The following is a 17,602-nucleotide window of genomic DNA, read 5'->3' as shown; positions in this document are numbered from 1 at the left end:
CCACACGCTTGGCAAATCTTAACAACCTGACAAATACAGACGCGTAAAAGTGTTTGATTTGGTTCGCAGGCGCTTGTAGACGATACTACATGTGTCGGTTATTTTTGCACCGTGCACGGTGGTGGCACGTGTACAGGGTGGTAACCACGTTGTACTGTGAAAAATGATAGACTGATCAAGTGAAGACATCTTAAGCCTCCTCGTGAATGTTTGCTGGCTTTTATTAGTAAACTAGTTATCCCCGCTCCCGCAACGCGGATGTAATTTCGTAAAATCCGATCTTAGTTGATTTCTTCTCCGCAGATATTGTGATGAGTCAGTAGATAGGTGGAAATTTCACATATAGATAGATGGGTAAATAAAGATACGAGATCTTTCATCATTTGTTTTAATAAAATAGGTAAGTGTTAAAAAAAAAGATATCTTTATATACCTAGTAAGATCTCTTCGCCGTATTTTTCGTTTTTCCTAATATTTGTTATATCAATAACTTAAGCCAAATGTATCAATGGTCAATATATCTTGTACGTCTGTCACGGATGATTTTTGCGAACAAGTTAACCTGTGAATAGCGACGTTTGATTCCCTAAATGAAGTGAAACGTTTGAAGCGTATTGGAGTTTTCAGCTAGTGCCAAGCATGCCGACTCGGTATTATAAACCGTTAACCAATAAAACGAATTTAAAATCAGATATCTTATTTTTTTATTACAAAGTTTAAGGGTTCTGAGGGTAATATAAATATTTTTAGATCATATTACATCGATGACAATGATGAGCAAAGACTATGTCGAAATCTGGAAATCGTTTTGTGGGCGCCCGGAGAATCGGTGTCGCACACTGCACACACGCAGTCATTTTGGCGATTGAAAGATTCTTAAATAAAGATTTTTTTTCACCAGTAAACAGGATGTCACTGTACTTGTTTTCTGGCGTACTGTTTCAACAACCCTAGGCCATTTCCACTCTTGCTTTTGTCTTCTATCGCTGCGTGAAGAGGTGACCTGTTTATATTTTGCCTGCGGTTCTAAATCCTCATCAAGTAGTGGTTTTACATAGCTAGCCCATCAAAAAAGTGAATGACTTCTTCTGTTTTCTGCGGACAGGATTTCTTGTAATGCGCGCCTTAATCACTTTGATGATAGTGTCCTTACAGATGGAAGATGTGCAGATCTCTTTTTGTCAGTAGTCTTGAGAAGACGAAAATCGTTAGCGAGTGGGTGACCACAACAGCGACAACACAATATTACTATATACTCATTTTTTCACTATTTATTTATATTAATCATTGGGCGGTATTTATCACACGAGGCAATTTCTACCGGACAACCATAGTATGGAAACAGTTGAGGGATATATAACGGGCAGCTAACGTGTACATATAGACAAAACATACATACATACATAGCATACATTTATCAGAGATTAGTAGACTGTAATGTGATACGTGGGATTAGCTTTCAAACAAAACTCGCAGGACGACACAGTATAGAAATTTGTTTATTAACACTTTTAACATACAAGTTATTTACAAAATAATTATTAATAAACTGGATTATACAAAAATTTATAAAATGTGCTATTTTTTATGATCAAATATAAAACACTGTAATCAAATATTTTTGTAACTGATCTTTCTGGTTTTACTTTTATTGCACCTGGGACGTTGGGAGGTACTTCGTCAAGTCGTTCTTAAATTTAATTGTCTTCATTTCCTCCTTCTACATCACTCACAAATACAGAGTCTAGAACAATGTCTCCCAATATTTTTTGTCCACCAAAATCGTTTTAAAATTCTTACGCCTCTCTATGTAACAAATGTAATTTTTAAATTAAAGCAAAGGGGTTAAACTCGTGTTTAGTCCATTTTAGAATTGGCCCCATTAACAATCAAATTGCCCACTTGTGGAGCGTGGGCCCCATGTCGAAAGAAAGCCGGTCTAGAGGCAGGGCCCATAAATCATAACCCAAGTTATCATTCTCATCTTCCATAATGGAATTAACAGTCTCTTCAAGCCTTGACTTGTAGTTTTGTCTATCATATATATAGATCTTTAGTTTACCATTATACATGCAAGAACCAATACTTCCTAGAAAATAAAGCTTTTTTTCTGAGAATACAGACTGCAATCCTTTATTGTGTGTGCTTGTGAAGGTTTTAATGATAATAACTAACTGAAAGTCATTCAGTGAAAGAACTGGAATTCAGTGTTTAGATCCATGTTTACAATGACGTTGATTCATCCGAGATCTGAAAAAAAAATACAAACTTTTAACTTCTTAATAAATTAATTATGGTTACAATAATCAAATTGCTAAAAGATATCATTTTATGTGTGCTTATTTGACAGTAATGATATAATCACTGTGATATAAAATGATTTTATATACCATAGGTCTGGGTTGTACTCATTTCTTCTAAAATAATTATCAGAGTTTAGATTAGTTATAGGTATGAAAGCTTATATATAGAAAAGTTTTTGCATTTATTCTAAATCCTACTATATAAAGTTATCACTCATAAAAAGTACATTAATTTATTTTTGCGACTGGCCTACAACTTCTGGTAGTATAGGTCCGCATATAGTATAAGTCTGCAGGGACAAATATTACAGTAAAAAGTTATTAACTTTAATATATAGATATATATTTTTTAACATATAGATATTAGAATTATGTGAATGTATATGAATAACATGAATCCGAGACGTGGTCGTTTTGTTTGTGGTTCGGTTTTTTTAACGGAGAGGGCTATGCTAGGAGTTACAGAATCAGACATACTTCTTATAACCGCAGAAGAATCAGTCACCGATCAGTCATCGTAAAGTTATTGTTAATTTAACATGTTTTTACTAGATTGTAGTGTGCGATGAAGCGCTAAAAACGGTATATGAGCTGTGACATGATGTTCGGAATTGACAGGATGCACTTGAAATATTTGAGAATAGAGAACTAAACCTTTGTCTACATCTCTTCTTCGCACAAATACCTTAGAAAGAATCTCCTTTAGATTTTATTCTAAAGGTCAAAATAGTTAAGACATTAAAAAAATAATATAGTATAAAACTGAGAAAACTTTCATACAATATAATTTTTTCGATATAAACAAAATATGCAATTTCTCCTTTAAAATGATTAAAATGTTATTGATTGACAATAAACTATCTAACAGCAACACAAAAAACGCTTACGTCATATATTAAAATGATAATTAAGAATGATAATAATACCACATGATAAAATTCGTCTTCGTTTCAGTCAATGAACGCCCACTGCAAAGCTTTGACCTCCCCCAATGATATTTATGAGGGGATATACCACAATCGCCACGCTTGTCAGAGGAGTTGGTGATCGTAGTGTTGTTGACGCAGCGGACGATGCTGTCCATCCTCTGGAAACATAAAAAAATCGTTTTAATAAACTGAAATATAAAGGAATATATATAAATTTAACCAGAGTTACTTAGTAGAGTTAGATTATAGCAAGCCTGTAGAACATTGGTGGCCAAGTATTGCACTACCTGCAAAACATTTATTTTTCTTTATATTATTTTTAATCATGTGAATATAATTTTAAAGTAACTTATAATAATATAATATTATTCTTATATAGTGGGTGGAGTATAATTTAAATCCATATTCAATTTGAAAAAAAAAATTAAGAAATTATTGATCGACAGTTATAAATGTAAGCAGATCCGTTTCTGGTAGACGAAGCAATAGATGTTGCGCAGTTTTTAGACATTAACACACAGAATTAGCACTAGAAGAATTAAATCAATATCCAACGTTCTCGGAACTTATACGACAATAATGAGTCGGTGATAATAATAATGAAAGCGCTATTAGTTCTAAAGTTTTTTTAAAAACGAAGTTATGCAATTTTTAAATTAGTTTCTATTGTCGATATCGTGTGATTTGTACATAGGAATTGTTTTGATCTTGATAATCATTTACTTGAAATGATTGTGACTAAATTTCGTTACATCGTCATACTATTAAATATAATAATCCAGTTAAAATATAACAAAAATATAATTTCACGTTGTCCACAATAAAGATCAATATTGAAATATGTTGCAATAAACTACTAACACGATTTTAATCACTTCTTGTGATTAGTCAAATTATAGTGTACCAAGAAAACGATGTTAGTTTTGTTTCAGAACGTTTAAACATCATTATATGTGTGCTGATTATTGTGATATGATCGGAGGAAATCCAATGTAACGTGGGTAAACCGGTTTTAGAGGTGAGAGCAGGTCAATGTACGTCTTTATCGTCATGTATAGGCCATAATGAAATTATGGTAGCCACGATGGCTTTTTTGATATGATTTTGCTTGCAATTCAATGTATAACATCAATTTTAAATAAATACTATATATATTACAAATAAAGATATTGAATTTAAAATAAAGCCACGAAATCCACGACGACGCTGTCGCGAGTCCAGATCGACAAAGTCGCGAAGTGGTCGCTAGCTCTGTGCCCTTGTCCACGATTCAGTCGCGATGCAAAAGCGACTAACACGCGTTAGTAGATGCCCGTTAAAAAAAAGTCGCCGCAGACGAAGAGCCTAGCTCGCCTTTATAACTTAGTAAATCTTTCTATAGTCAATTTATGTGCTTTTACGATAGGGATCAAGATACTGTTCAGAAAGATCCTATTACCGTATTTTATTGAATTGACTTAAAATGTTTTTGTGTTAAGGGTTACTAAGATTTAAGTAGAAGATAGCAGCACACCTTAGGAATAATGTATTCGTGACCTAGCTATTTCAATAATAATTAAACATAGGTAATATATGTAGTATTAGCCTACTGAGTCTCTTTCGCCTGTTCTATTCGGGTTTGAGACATTAAATAAAATAAGTAATCCGTCTTATGTTGAATAAAATTTTTAAATTTATATTTTATCATGAAACTACACCGAATTTCAGTTAAATTCTCGTCTAAAATTCGAGGGAATGTCATCGCTTCCATATTTTCTGTTTAATTATGAAAGATCATTAGAGATAAGTCATTTATTTGATTAGAAAGCTATTTTCAGGTGTCTGTTACCCTTCTTCATATCTACAATATATTTGATATAAAAAGTATTACCGCAGGTTTTGATGCAATTATTTTACTGGATATATATTTATAAAAAATAGCAATGTATCGTACATACTACGAAAGGTAACGGCGAATAAAATACATAGGTCAACTATAAAGCCTGTTTTACGTTATGGAATATACGAGGAAAATATTTATAAATAAAGAATATATAAACTTGATTTCCGTTTTATGAACATGTGGATTAATTCTCCATTTCTGCCTATTGTATAAAATTTACCTTATTATTATAATGAATCTAATCTAATATGATCTAAATAAAGAGTGTGCAAGAGATTTATTTACAAAAAATCAAGAATCTTCTAATTTAAAAAAAAGTAATGCATTTTCGTAGGCAAAATAAACTTAACTACGCATTTTATTGATAATTGGCTTTAATTTACTAAACATTCGATATGTGAATTACGGTCAAAATATTTGTTTAACGACATGAAAAGGGAAAATCAGCTATTTATTTAACCTTTAATCTGTCCTTATCTACTGTGAGACTTTACGAGACGATATTCCCGACATTTGCCTGTTGACGTCAGCAAGTACGAGAAGCGTTATAAACATACAGTTTGAAATCTGACTCGGTTCCGTTAAGACGTCGCAATGACGAAAAGAATTTTATTTTGTCTTTTGATTGTGTGCTTAGCGTCGGACTTAGTGCAAAGTAGGTTTGGGTCAAGAAGCAGTAGTAGGTCGAGATCCAGCGGAAGTTATTCCAGGGGAGGGGGCAGCAGTCATTCGAGCTACAAACCGTCTTCTTGGAGTAGCAGTGGGCATAAATATCCATCTTCGTCGTCAGGATTATCCGGCTCAGGCTCAATAAGACCGAGCAAACCATCTTCATCATCAAGCGTGTTTGGATCTGGCTCGGTAAAACCTAGCTACCCGTCATCGTCATCTGGGCTTTCTGGTTTAGGTTGGAGTATATCCAAACCATCAAGTGTTTCTGGATCCGGGTCGGTAAAACCCAGCTACCCGTCTTCGTCGTCGGGGCTTTCTGGTTCAGGTTGGAACATACCCAGGCCATCAAGTGTTTCTGGATCCGGGTCGGCAAAACCTAGCTATCCATCTTCGTCATCGGGACTTTCTGGTTTAGATTGGAGTATACCCAGACCATCAAGTGTTTCTGGATCCGGGTCGATAAAACCTAACTACCCGTCCTCGTCATCTGGGCTTTCTGGGACTGGTTGGAATATACCCCTGCCATCAAGCATTTCTGGATCCGGCGCAATAAAACCTAGCTACCCGTCTTCGTCATCTGGGCTTTCTGGGACTGGTTGGGATATACACCTGCCATCAAGCATTTCTGGATCCAGCGCAATAAAACCTAACTACCCGTCTTCGTCATCTGGGCTTTCTGGAACTGGTTGGAATATACCCCAGCCATCAAGCACATCTGGATCCAGCGCAATAAAACCTAACTACCCGTCTTCTTCATCTGGGCTCTCAGGTACAGGTTTGAGTAAACCTAGCTACCCGTCTTCGTCATCTGGGCTTTCTGGAACTGGTAGGAATATACCCCAGCCATCAAGCATTTCTGGATCCAGCGCAATAAAACCTAACTACCCGTCTTCTTCATCTGGGCTCTCAGGTACAGGTTTGAGTAAACCTATCTACCCGTCTTCGTCATCTGGGCTTTCTGGTATAAGTGGGAGCAAGTTTAATACGCCTTTGTCACCAGGAAAACCTAATCAACCATCGGTTTCAGTACCTATATATTCCACGTCAAGCGGGAACGTTTACAACAAACCATATGAGAGTCCACATCGTCAGACTAATATTTATAACTCGCATTCCAGTCCAGTATTTCCCCACCATGGACCCAGTAATACACATGTGAATTATGTTTTACCGCCGAATTATCACACATATCCCCAATATGTTTACGTTAATGAATACCGCAATTCTGGAAGCCGTTATGGTGACATTTTAACTGGACTAGCTTTGTATAACATGGGTCGTTCACACAGCCATCACTTTAATGACCATTATTATTATGATGACTACTACAGAACAAGAAATATTCATCAAAGTGGAAGCAGTTATGGCTATAGAAAAGATCAAGAAGCAAAATGCACATTGAGTGTTAAGGAAAATGGAAGAATAGAAGTGCTAAAGATACCATGTGCAATTGTTTCGACTTTTGTAGAGGATGGGACGCGTACAAATTGCACTACTGTTGAAACAACAATTACTAATAACACGACTCAAATGAATACTACAAATTCTACGTCACCATTGCCTCATTATACAGAAATCACCACAAAATTACCTATTTTGCCACAAAATTCTACTGTACTGGCTTCTAATACAACACAAAACCAAGTAAATACCTCTAACGTGGCTCTAAACATCATTCCTCTTAGCATCATGCACAACTCCACAGTATTAAACAACACAGAGCTAACAAATTCTACAAACATAAACACAACTTCAGAAGCTGTCTTAAATCTAGATAATGCCACTAACAATGTTACAATTCCCAATAATAGTAAAACAACAATTTATAAACAGAATGTAACAACTTGTACATCATTTATGAAAACTGCAGATCCAATACAGATAAAAGGTTCACCTGTAAATGTGAGTAATGCTGAATGTGCAGTGGATATCATAACTAACGAACATTATATAAGAAACAAAGTTGACTGTGCTGTTTTAATGAAATATTCAAAGATACAGGAGACACCAAAAAAGTCTGAAAATACTTCCAGTTTTTTGCCATCCAAGCCTAAATTGAAATCATTGCTAGATAATCCACCATGGTGGTTGTCTTTATTTATTGCTGTATAGCGATAAGTTTATAGTATAAAGAGAAATATGCCATGTATGACTTTAATATCTTTAATGAGATTATAACTGTATCAATTAAAATTGTAAGTGAAATAAATTGTTTTATTTGTAAGACATTTTCCTATTAGCTGAAATCAAGATTCCAGTAAGAAATAGTATAAGTAGTATGTAATATGTATGTCAAGTGTTGATAATTCATTCATGACAAGGTGAATGTACACGATAATAAATAGTAAAAAATAATAAATTTTAATATGTAATAATCATTAATAAATAAAATCATTTTCTGTTCCACTATTATCATTACATTATTATTTTAGAAACCATATATAGATAGTGATAGTAGATACCTTACATTAATGGGCTATATAGTCAATGTTCTAAAACTTTTACACTTGTAACCAATCCTTCTGTATATATACACTAAGTATAATTTGGTATGTTAAGGTCAGAAAGCAGTAATTAAAAGTATTAATTATTACAATAAAATCTACATAAAGACTGCTTATATTTCTCTTCTTAAAGCGGAGTTGAACTAAATAAAAAAGTAGAAATGTTATTTATAACAGAGTGAAACAACTAGAACTAACTAGACAAGTTCTTTGTTCTTTTTAAGATGTTTAATTTTGACATACATAAGACATTTAATTTTATATGATAAGTAAATAGTGTGTTATAACTTTATTAGTATTTTCTTAATGAAAGATCACTAACAAAACAGCTCAGAATATTACCTGTAAGTAATATTGCAGTATCAGCTTCATGCAAGTATCCACCTTTTATATCGGAACTTTTGTATATCATTGTTATACTGGAAAGTGAAAAAAAAAAATTAATTATTGGTAACTTTATTATTCAATTGAGGCAATTATAATTTGAGTCTCTCGAAATGTAAAAACAAACTAGTTAATTTAATATAAAAATATAAGTTGTTTTAATATTTATATTATTTTACTTTAATGTTATGAACTATATTTTTGCATATATACTAAACTAATATGTAACGGAGTATTAGATAACATATACTTAAGAAATTTCTTTATTCTTAATTCTTGGTATTTTGATAATAAATTGAAAGTCATGTCCTTGATAATAAGTGAAACACACAACTCAAACTTTAAAATTTGAAACTGCTTAGCTTTGATTATGCTACTTTGCCCAAGACAGTGATTAAAAAAAGGATAGTTACTTAGTTGTTAAATCCATTGAAATTGGCTAGAATTAGTTTTGGGTTGTGTTTTTGCTTATTAAATGTTCCAACAATAAAGATAATAGCTGGTATCAATTTTGTCTCATTTTCAAGTAACGAAACTAAACAGTAGTTAAGGAGTTAAATTTTATTTTTTCGTTCGTATTTTGCACGAAAATTTGACTCTAATATAATATCAATATAAGCAATTTATTGGTGTTAAATTCTATATCTTGAGTACATAACGTATATGCATTGCCAGTTAAAATAGGTAGTATACCCTTATGATTTTTTCTTTATTGCCGGTTTTCAAGCAAATCCTTGAACTGGTGCTTTTATAAATAAGATGATTTTAAATATTATTTTTGATTACTTTAGTAATTATAATACTTTTTAAAGTACTTTTTTTGGAGTTGTATATTCATTAAATTAGTTATGTTACAAGTAACACTTACTCATTTTTATTTTAAGATTAGTTGGTTATTAGTTAATTATTGCTACCACAAGAATACAATTTACCCAAAATTTTTCAAAATACTAATATGAATTCAGGTTTCACCAGACATTTACGACACATATTATCCCTTAGGGCAATCATAATAATTTAAGGCTTTTAGCAAGATGTCAGGCTATACAGCTATGTTGAGGAAAATTTGCTATGGATGTTATCTTATTGGCTTAAAAAAAACTAACGTGAGATATCACTTGACACTTTTTCTGAAAGTGCTTTGAGGAATATATTTCACTAAATAATAATTTTTGAGAAACGAGTTTCTCCACATTGAACTAAAATGATTAAAGTAAAGTTGGTAGTTACTTGGTAGTTACTGTGCAAAAATGTGCAAAAATTAATAAAACCTCTGAATTAATTATAATGTGCAACTGAAAAAGAAACGTTTCCTAGGTTATGTTATGTCAATATGTAATAATATATATGTATATATTTATGTATAATCCTAATTATAAATTTCAGATTATGTTAAATAAGCATAATTAATAAGCTACAAGAGTACCCATATGTAAAAACCCGTTGTTAAATTTCTACACAATTGCTAACTAAAATCGTTGATTCTAGTTATATGCTTATTAACGTGCTGTTAAGAAATAGCGCTCTCTTACCACGTTTTTAATTTTATCTGGCGCTTAGGTATAAATAATTAGTAAACAAAGGGTCACGTGCTCCTTTCTAAAACCAAAAATAACCTCTGGACAAAAAATCATGATACTCTATGTAGAACTTATTTTGCTGTTAATGAGTTTTCTAATATTCATGGTAATGGCAGGTAATGGCAGCAATTGTTATTAATAAGATACAATGTATTTTGGTACGATTTGAAATTTATTTTACGACGAAGTTACTACCAACGTCGGTAGATTTTAATTATGGATGGCAATACATACTATGCGTCACGCGTCATTGTTGTAAATTGAAATGTTTGCATTGCCGTCCGCGGGTAAACAGCTGACTTCAGTTTAATGCGCAAGAGTGCGAATGAATAACGTGTTATTGAGTTAATATTGTGAAAGTGTATCAAATATTTAAAATGTTAAGATATTTAAAAGTGTTATGTTTTGCACTTACAGTGCTAAGTGTATCGGTAACGGTGGGAGGAAGAAAATTTTCTGGTGGAAGACATAGCTATCCAAGATCAGGTGGCCTTTCTGGCGGCGGCCATCATTATCCTAGTTCCGGTGGACTTTCTGGTAGCAGCGGCGCTCATCATTACCCTAGTTCCGGTGGCCTTTCTGGAAATAGCCATGGGTATCCCTCATCTGGAGGAAAAAATCCTTCATACCCATCATCAGGGTCAAACAGCCACGGATACCCAGGATCGAACGGCATGTCAGGTTCAGGAAGTCACGGATACCCAGCGAACACTGGATTGTCAGGATCAAGCGCAGGCCACACAACTAATGTACATCATCATTATCACTACAATCCCCCGCAAAAGATTTCGTATACTCCTGTACATGGAGGACCAGCACAGAGCTACCCAGTGTATCATGGCACTCCTCCTACTTATGTCTACCAATACAGGGATTCCGGCAGCAAATATGGCACTCTGTTAACTGGTTTGGCACTGTTGAATCTTGGGACATTAGCGGGCGGGCTTTACGCAAATAGCCATTCTCATTCATCCTACAAAGCGAAACCGGGAGAAGTATGCAAATTTGGAATTAAAAAAGACAACGGCGATTACGAAGAAACTAGAATTGATTGTCAATTAATTTCTAGCTTCATATTCCAAGAGGAAGCCAAGGCCAATAGCGGTGCTACTAATTCTACAGTCATTACTACAACGGTTACCAATACAACAGTGGTGAATACAACAAACACGGCACCAGATGCATCGCCTGCAGTCCAATCACCTCCGGAACACGCTTTCCCACTTTATACAATGTTTCCTAACGGCACTTTAGTGCCGGTCAATGAAACGCTTAACGCAACTGCAGTGAATGCAACAAACTCCGAACAAAACAGCACATCAGGAGGTAATGCGATGACGTCATCTGTGACGTCAGTGACAACGACAACAAACACGACAGTGACCGACGCGCTGAAGGTGGTCGGGAAACCCGTTGACGTGACTCCGGGAATGAAATGTTACGTCATTAGAACTTCCCCATCGTCCAATATGAAGCGAAGTGTTCCGTGCGGCCTTTTGCAATCTTACGCAGAACAATCTTTGCGAAAGAATTCAGCGTCTAAGCGTATACCGTCCATTACAATATTCAGTATTGTTTTAGCCGCCATCTTTCTCTATTAATTATCACCGTAGATTATAAGCGACAACTTCGAATTCGTTATAAAATTTGTCAATTACACCTGAAGCAAAAAGACACATATTATTATTATTAGGAGTATATTTAGTATTTATAATTTTCACCAGTTTTTTAAATGTTTAAATCTATTGATAAACAAGAAGAGCCAAATACCAATTACGATGCAAGGTCACTTTGGATCGTGTATTTGATGTGATATTGTACGATTTATTTGTATTAAAAATTTGTTTTGAACATATTTCTTTTACTTATCCACTCTAAAACAAATACATCACGAGAAAGTAAAATGAGGGCGTAATAAGTTTGATAAAAAAATAGTAAAATAATAATAGTAATGGTTTCAACTCACGACAATGCCACTCAGAAACGGTCATTAAACCTTAGTCGTGTAAACGTCTATTATTTTTCTTTTATACTTTCTAATTGTTTTCAGATACACGCTTTAATTAAATATTTAGATATAAATATAGAGTATTTTTTATTAGAGTAACTTTTAATATTTTCTGTACAATAATAATCAAAAATTAAAGAAATTAGGTCTTTAAATATGGTTGCTTTTTATAATAAAGTCAGTATTTAAATCAGATGTTTCATTTTAGATTTAATATTTGTTTAATATTATGACTCAAATAATATGTTAAAATTGAATAGAATTTGGATTAAAGTAGCAGACAATTTTCGCTGATGTTTGAGTGTTTTAATCAAAAAGAAAGGATGTCTTTAATTATTAGAATGCTCTCTGACTGTCTGACCTATTATTTATTTATTTATATTTTATTTAAACCAAATTAACAAAAAAGGTAATAATTAGAAATTACAACTTATGCAGAGGTACAATAAGCGGTCTTATCGCATTACTTATCTTTCAGCATGAAAAAACATGTATCTCTCTACGTTTCCTCGTCAATGTAAAGTGGTAAATTTATTATTTATTTAATGTTATGGTCTTGTCCATTTCCTTACCTCAGTCCGTTCCGCGGAAGTGACATGTGCACACTTCGCGGTGAAAATGCCGGGTTCAGTAGCGTGCACTTATCGCCATGTAATCATGGCGATAAGCTGATGTTCGAATTTTCCCATTTGTGTTACATATTTAAAGATTTTACTGGTACATTAATTAAAAAAAAAGTTAGGATAATTCTTAGTAATTTATTTGGCTGTGATAAATCTAAAAACAGATATCCACACATAAGCCCACATTATAGGGTGGATGTCGGCTAACTTCGGCTCTGGTTAACACGGGTCGTCCAGTGGACGCCGGATAAACTCGGCGTTGGTAACGAAAGGGTTAATGATTCAAATTTCTCGCAGTAACACCATTCTAATTACATTAATTAAAATCAATATAGTACAGGTGACTTGTTAGGCGAACCCCACGTGTGGTAGGGCATCAAGGCCTTCGTTATCAATTGAAACTATTACGTAACTTCCATCGTTTATCTCTTAGACTAATTTATTTGAATGTATATTTACTTCCGCGACCGCATCGTAGAATTTTGTATTTCATTATCTTTATTGCAGCTGCGACGTTTTCGGGAAGACAGTAGTATGTAGTAGTAGATGTAGTACCGCATATAAATTTACTTTCAAATGCACTTTTTAGATTAATGTTTTAAACAAACAACTTTTGTTGTACTTGATAGTAGACTTGTACTTATGAGTAGATGTGTTATGACGTTGACAATTAATAGGCAAATATTTTTATCTTAGTACTGCTGTGATCAAAAAGTTAAGTAAAATTGTCGTTTAAAACCTATTTATTAGGAATGCAGGTATTTTTTTTCTAGGTTGGTAGTACTGTCTACACTATTTGTCAAGCGCCTGTTTTTCAAAAGTTGGAATATCATTTGGCCCAACCCAAACTTTTTTGAAGAATATTTTTTGTCACAAACGAATGAAATTTTTTGTCACAAATGAAATGAAAAACGCATGAAGTCTCGATTGGTGCCAAAATAGCTCGATTTTTTTTGGAGAAAAGGGCCAAAAACACGACTCATTTCGTTCCGCAACCACCGTATTCACTTGGTTTGGCTTCGTGCGACTTATGGCTATTCAGCAAACTCAATGGGTCAACGCGTGGACGCTGTTTTCATATTAAGAATAAAAGCTAAATCGAAGGTCTTAAAGGCTATACCGGAAAAAGACTATGTCGATTGTTCGAGGACTAAAAAGAGTGTTGGCAAAATTCAATTTTAACGGACAGGGATTATTTAGAAGGGGGTGATAATGATTTGGAAGAATAAACAAAGCATTTACATTTTATTAACAAAGTCACCTTACTTTTTGATTACAGTATTATGTTTATTAAATTGCTCAGTTTTACCTCGGGACTCATAGCAAGCTTAATGCAGCTGAACATGTCCTGGGTGGGATAGAAGATAGGTAAAAGAACGGAAGTAACTGTCATAGCTCATAAAGGCAAGTTGGAATGGCAGTGGGTACGCCAGAAAGCAAGCAGAACATATTTTGTAAAGTCATTCTCGATAAAAGAAAAAATGGAAAAAGACCTATAGGAGGCAGATTTAAGCGGTGAACAGGTTCTAGCTGTTCTAAATATAACTTTTTGTTGGGCAGCGACAAAAAGAAATAATATTATTTTGTATATGTAAAATATTGCTAAATCTTTAACTAACGTTCTATCCGTCACCCGTTCTGTCATTTATTTTCCATACAAATTCATAACTATTATACATGCATAATTTTCGCAGCAGCGATAAGCTAAGTTTTAATTTTCGTTTAGACATGCTATTGACCGACAAATGAACGTGCTTCATTTAACTATAGTTCCATAATTTAATAAACATCGTCATTTCTGCTGTCGTGCCTCAACATCTGGTTGTAGGCCTCCCGTAAATATTTTCAAGAAGACTGTTTGGAAGCGTCCTGTATTCAGCGTCTTTCAGCGACCTCAACAAGGTCGTGGGAACACGTAGTTATATATACACATTTTTCTATGTATACTCGTAATTAAGAGATTTCTACTTATATATTGACACTTCTTAATTTATCTGGAACCATAAGGCTTAGAAACTAGAATTTACATAAAAGACTAAACTTATAAGGAAAATATTCTTTCTAGTGGTCAGCTAAACTTATTTCACGACATTCCACCAGTAAGGAGGGTTGAGGGGTCTCACATTAAGTTCGCGATGCGAGCAGAGGACAGCCAGAACTACGTATATTTGTACGTAAATATGTATGTAGATTAGTTGAAACTGGTTTGAAAGTCAGTTTCTTTCTTTTGTGCAGCGAAATGTATTACTTTTTAGCTCTTAATGGGCGTCGTGAATATCCGGAGTAGAGAGCGCGGACTGGCGAGCCACACGTAGGACATCCACACACATGTATTACAAAACTTTGATATTTTATATTAATCAGCGTGATTAGTTACAGGTGTAGAAGCTTTAAAGGGGTGAATCTATAGCTAATTTGTCAACAAAAAACTTTAAAAGCTTTTGCGCTTGTTTCCAATAATTCTGTACAAAGTGATGACTTTGAAATATGTTACAATAATATTTATTTATCTGTTGGAATGCTTACAGGTTTATAACTTCTGGCAGCAAAAAGTTTGCAGGGTACAAAAAAACATTAATTAATTTTAGTACGCAGTAATGCAAATTTTGAAAACGCTTTATCTTTCTATATTATCACTACTTTATTTATTGACTCAAAACCATTGAGTTTTTTGATAGGATATACCATAAATTAATTGACAGCAAATTGACTACACATTCAACTCTTTAAAGCTTTTACACCTTTAACCAATCCACTTGTATGTTCATTTTTTATACATGTATATTTTGTATTGAATATCTAAAATGGGTGTATATTATATTTATGAAATGATAATAAACATAAGTGAATAACGTCACTGTTTAAAAAAAATGAAACGACATTCAGTGAATGGTGTATGATCAATTTTAAAAACATGAATCATCAATTTCTTTTAAAAACAGTTGCGCTGTTGTGAAAAATGAATAATACAATACGTCATGTTTGGAAAAATAAGCGTCGCGGGAATATGTCAATATACAGTCTGCTTTTGTAAAAAGATATATTGTTTATTCAGTTGTTATATTGAATTAATATATGTATCCTAATTTTAAATATTTAACAATGCCTATCCTTTTTAACCACACACCTTGTTGATGCCATCTCTTTCTCTGTACAAGTTAACTAAAGGATAGGCTATGGCTGAAGTAACTTTCTTTGTGTACTATTGTAAATCGATTATTGACAATGCTGTAATGTAAATAATAGTTTCGATCCAAAACTCGTATTAGCTACTACTGTTTGTTTTCAAGGACAAATGTATGTAGGGCGCAATAATAAAGTTCACTTTTGACGACTTTGACGAATATATTTCTATCATCAGAGGTTTTTTTTAAAAAAATAACGTCGAGATGTCCTCCAGATCTTTGGGAAAATAATTTCAAACCGCACTAAAGATTTTCAAATACACACCTGCAAGTTTGATATTGGATTCGCCGCAATTTTTTTCGAATGTTTTGCTTTAATTCGATAAAATTTTTCGGAAAACTACGGAAGACTGCTCTTCTCTGATATGATTTTACTTAGGAACATTTCACGTATGATTTCCGTGATGGCGTTAGATGTTGTTAGAACCAAGCTATGGAGATGTACTCAATGAGCTCTCGAAGCTTTGGTTACAAGAAGTTATTTAAAAAAAAAAGGTGAACTTTATTATCCAACATTTATTCTTTAGTATAACTTATGTAGCAATTGAGAACTTCTGTTGTTTATTATTTTATGTCTTAAAAAGGCATGCAATTAACAAACATATTTTGACACGTGTTATCGAAGAGGTTCACATTCCAGTCAGGTTATCTAATATCACTTGAGTTCTGTGAAGCTGTAACCATTCTAGGGAACTATGGTACGTTATTGTAAACAAGTTATGCAATCTATAAATACACTAACTACATATGTCGGTACACTGCCGTGCAAAATTTAAACTCGTGAAATAAGTAAGTAACAAGTAACGCTCTTTTTACTCAAGTACGATCAGTCATGCTATTCTCGCATAAATTGTTGGTTTAAAATTATTACAAAGGCTAACTACTTATCAAACTATTTTCAATCCTAAAGTGCTAACAATAAGACTGTAACTTCGTAAACATGACTAATTTAAATATTTAAAATGGTATTTTTGTAATTATTAAAAGACCCACGGTTATTCTCGAAGTTTTATTAGAATTTAGGTTTTTGGAAAAAGGATTTTGGTGCGTAGAGTCGTGTTTAAAACGAAAATTAATTGTAAGGAAAATTTTGGTTCCTTTTTAATAAACATGTGCAAGCAATCTTAACTATTTAATGTACAGTAAGTCTAATGTAAATCGTGACTCGTAAATACAAATGCAATTAATTATTATTTACTTATACTCTTTGATGTAATAAAATAAATAATATATGAACACTACAATAAATCTTGTAGTATTATTCTTGTATAATTACGGATATCATCGTCCTTTAATTGCAAATATTCTGATTTATCTCACGCCTTACAATCCTGTTCGATAACCTTGAACGGAAGAACAGATAGAATGTTCGTAGTATTTTGTTGTTTTCCTTATACTTTTTTGGCGTCGGACGGACTCACAGAGAATATAATTTTAATATTTGAACGTAGTTGTTATTGCGTTTTTGCCCATTAAAAAATTGCACACTTTTTAAACTCAAGACAATCATTACTGTATTAGCTGATACACGT

The 17,602-nt window shown here is 33.3% G+C and overlaps 2 protein-coding genes across 2 annotated transcripts in view; both read left to right on the top strand.

Moving 5' to 3' along the window:
- AdoR (Adenosine receptor) overlaps nt 1-17,602 on the top strand; it is a 76,506-nt gene that overhangs the window by 52,983 nt on the left and 5,921 nt on the right. The gene's annotated exons all lie outside the window — the stretch shown is intronic.
- On the top strand, nt 5,652-12,105 carry LOC137930283 (serine-rich adhesin for platelets-like). Its single transcript, XM_068773507.1, has 2 exons — nt 5,652-7,892; nt 10,599-12,105. Exons 1-2 carry the CDS (start codon nt 5,709-5,711, stop codon nt 11,853-11,855), a joined length of 3,441 nt encoding a protein of 1,146 aa, XP_068629608.1. The 5' UTR covers nt 5,652-5,708; the 3' UTR covers nt 11,856-12,105.

Source organism: Battus philenor, unplaced genomic scaffold (genome assembly GCF_028537555.1).
Source record: "Battus philenor isolate CCGP_79_NKW_IND1 unplaced genomic scaffold, ilBatPhil1.0.hap1 SCAF_6, whole genome shotgun sequence".
Classification (NCBI taxonomy): Eukaryota; Metazoa; Arthropoda; class Insecta; order Lepidoptera; family Papilionidae; genus Battus; species Battus philenor.
The sequence above is the reverse complement of the archived record's forward strand: the minus strand, read 5'-3'. Positions and strand labels throughout refer to the sequence as shown.

What these genes read in the sequence shown, in the direction of transcription:
- LOC137930283 (XM_068773507.1), top strand. Translation starts at nt 5,709, where the DNA reads ATGACGAAAAGAATTTTATTTTGTCTTTTGATTGTGTGCTTAGCGTCG. An exon ending in GGTTGTCTTTATTTATTGCT is followed by an intron (nt 7,893 to 10,598) that starts GTATAGCGATAA and finishes ACGTGTTATTGA; the next exon opens with GTTAATATTGTGAAAGTGTA.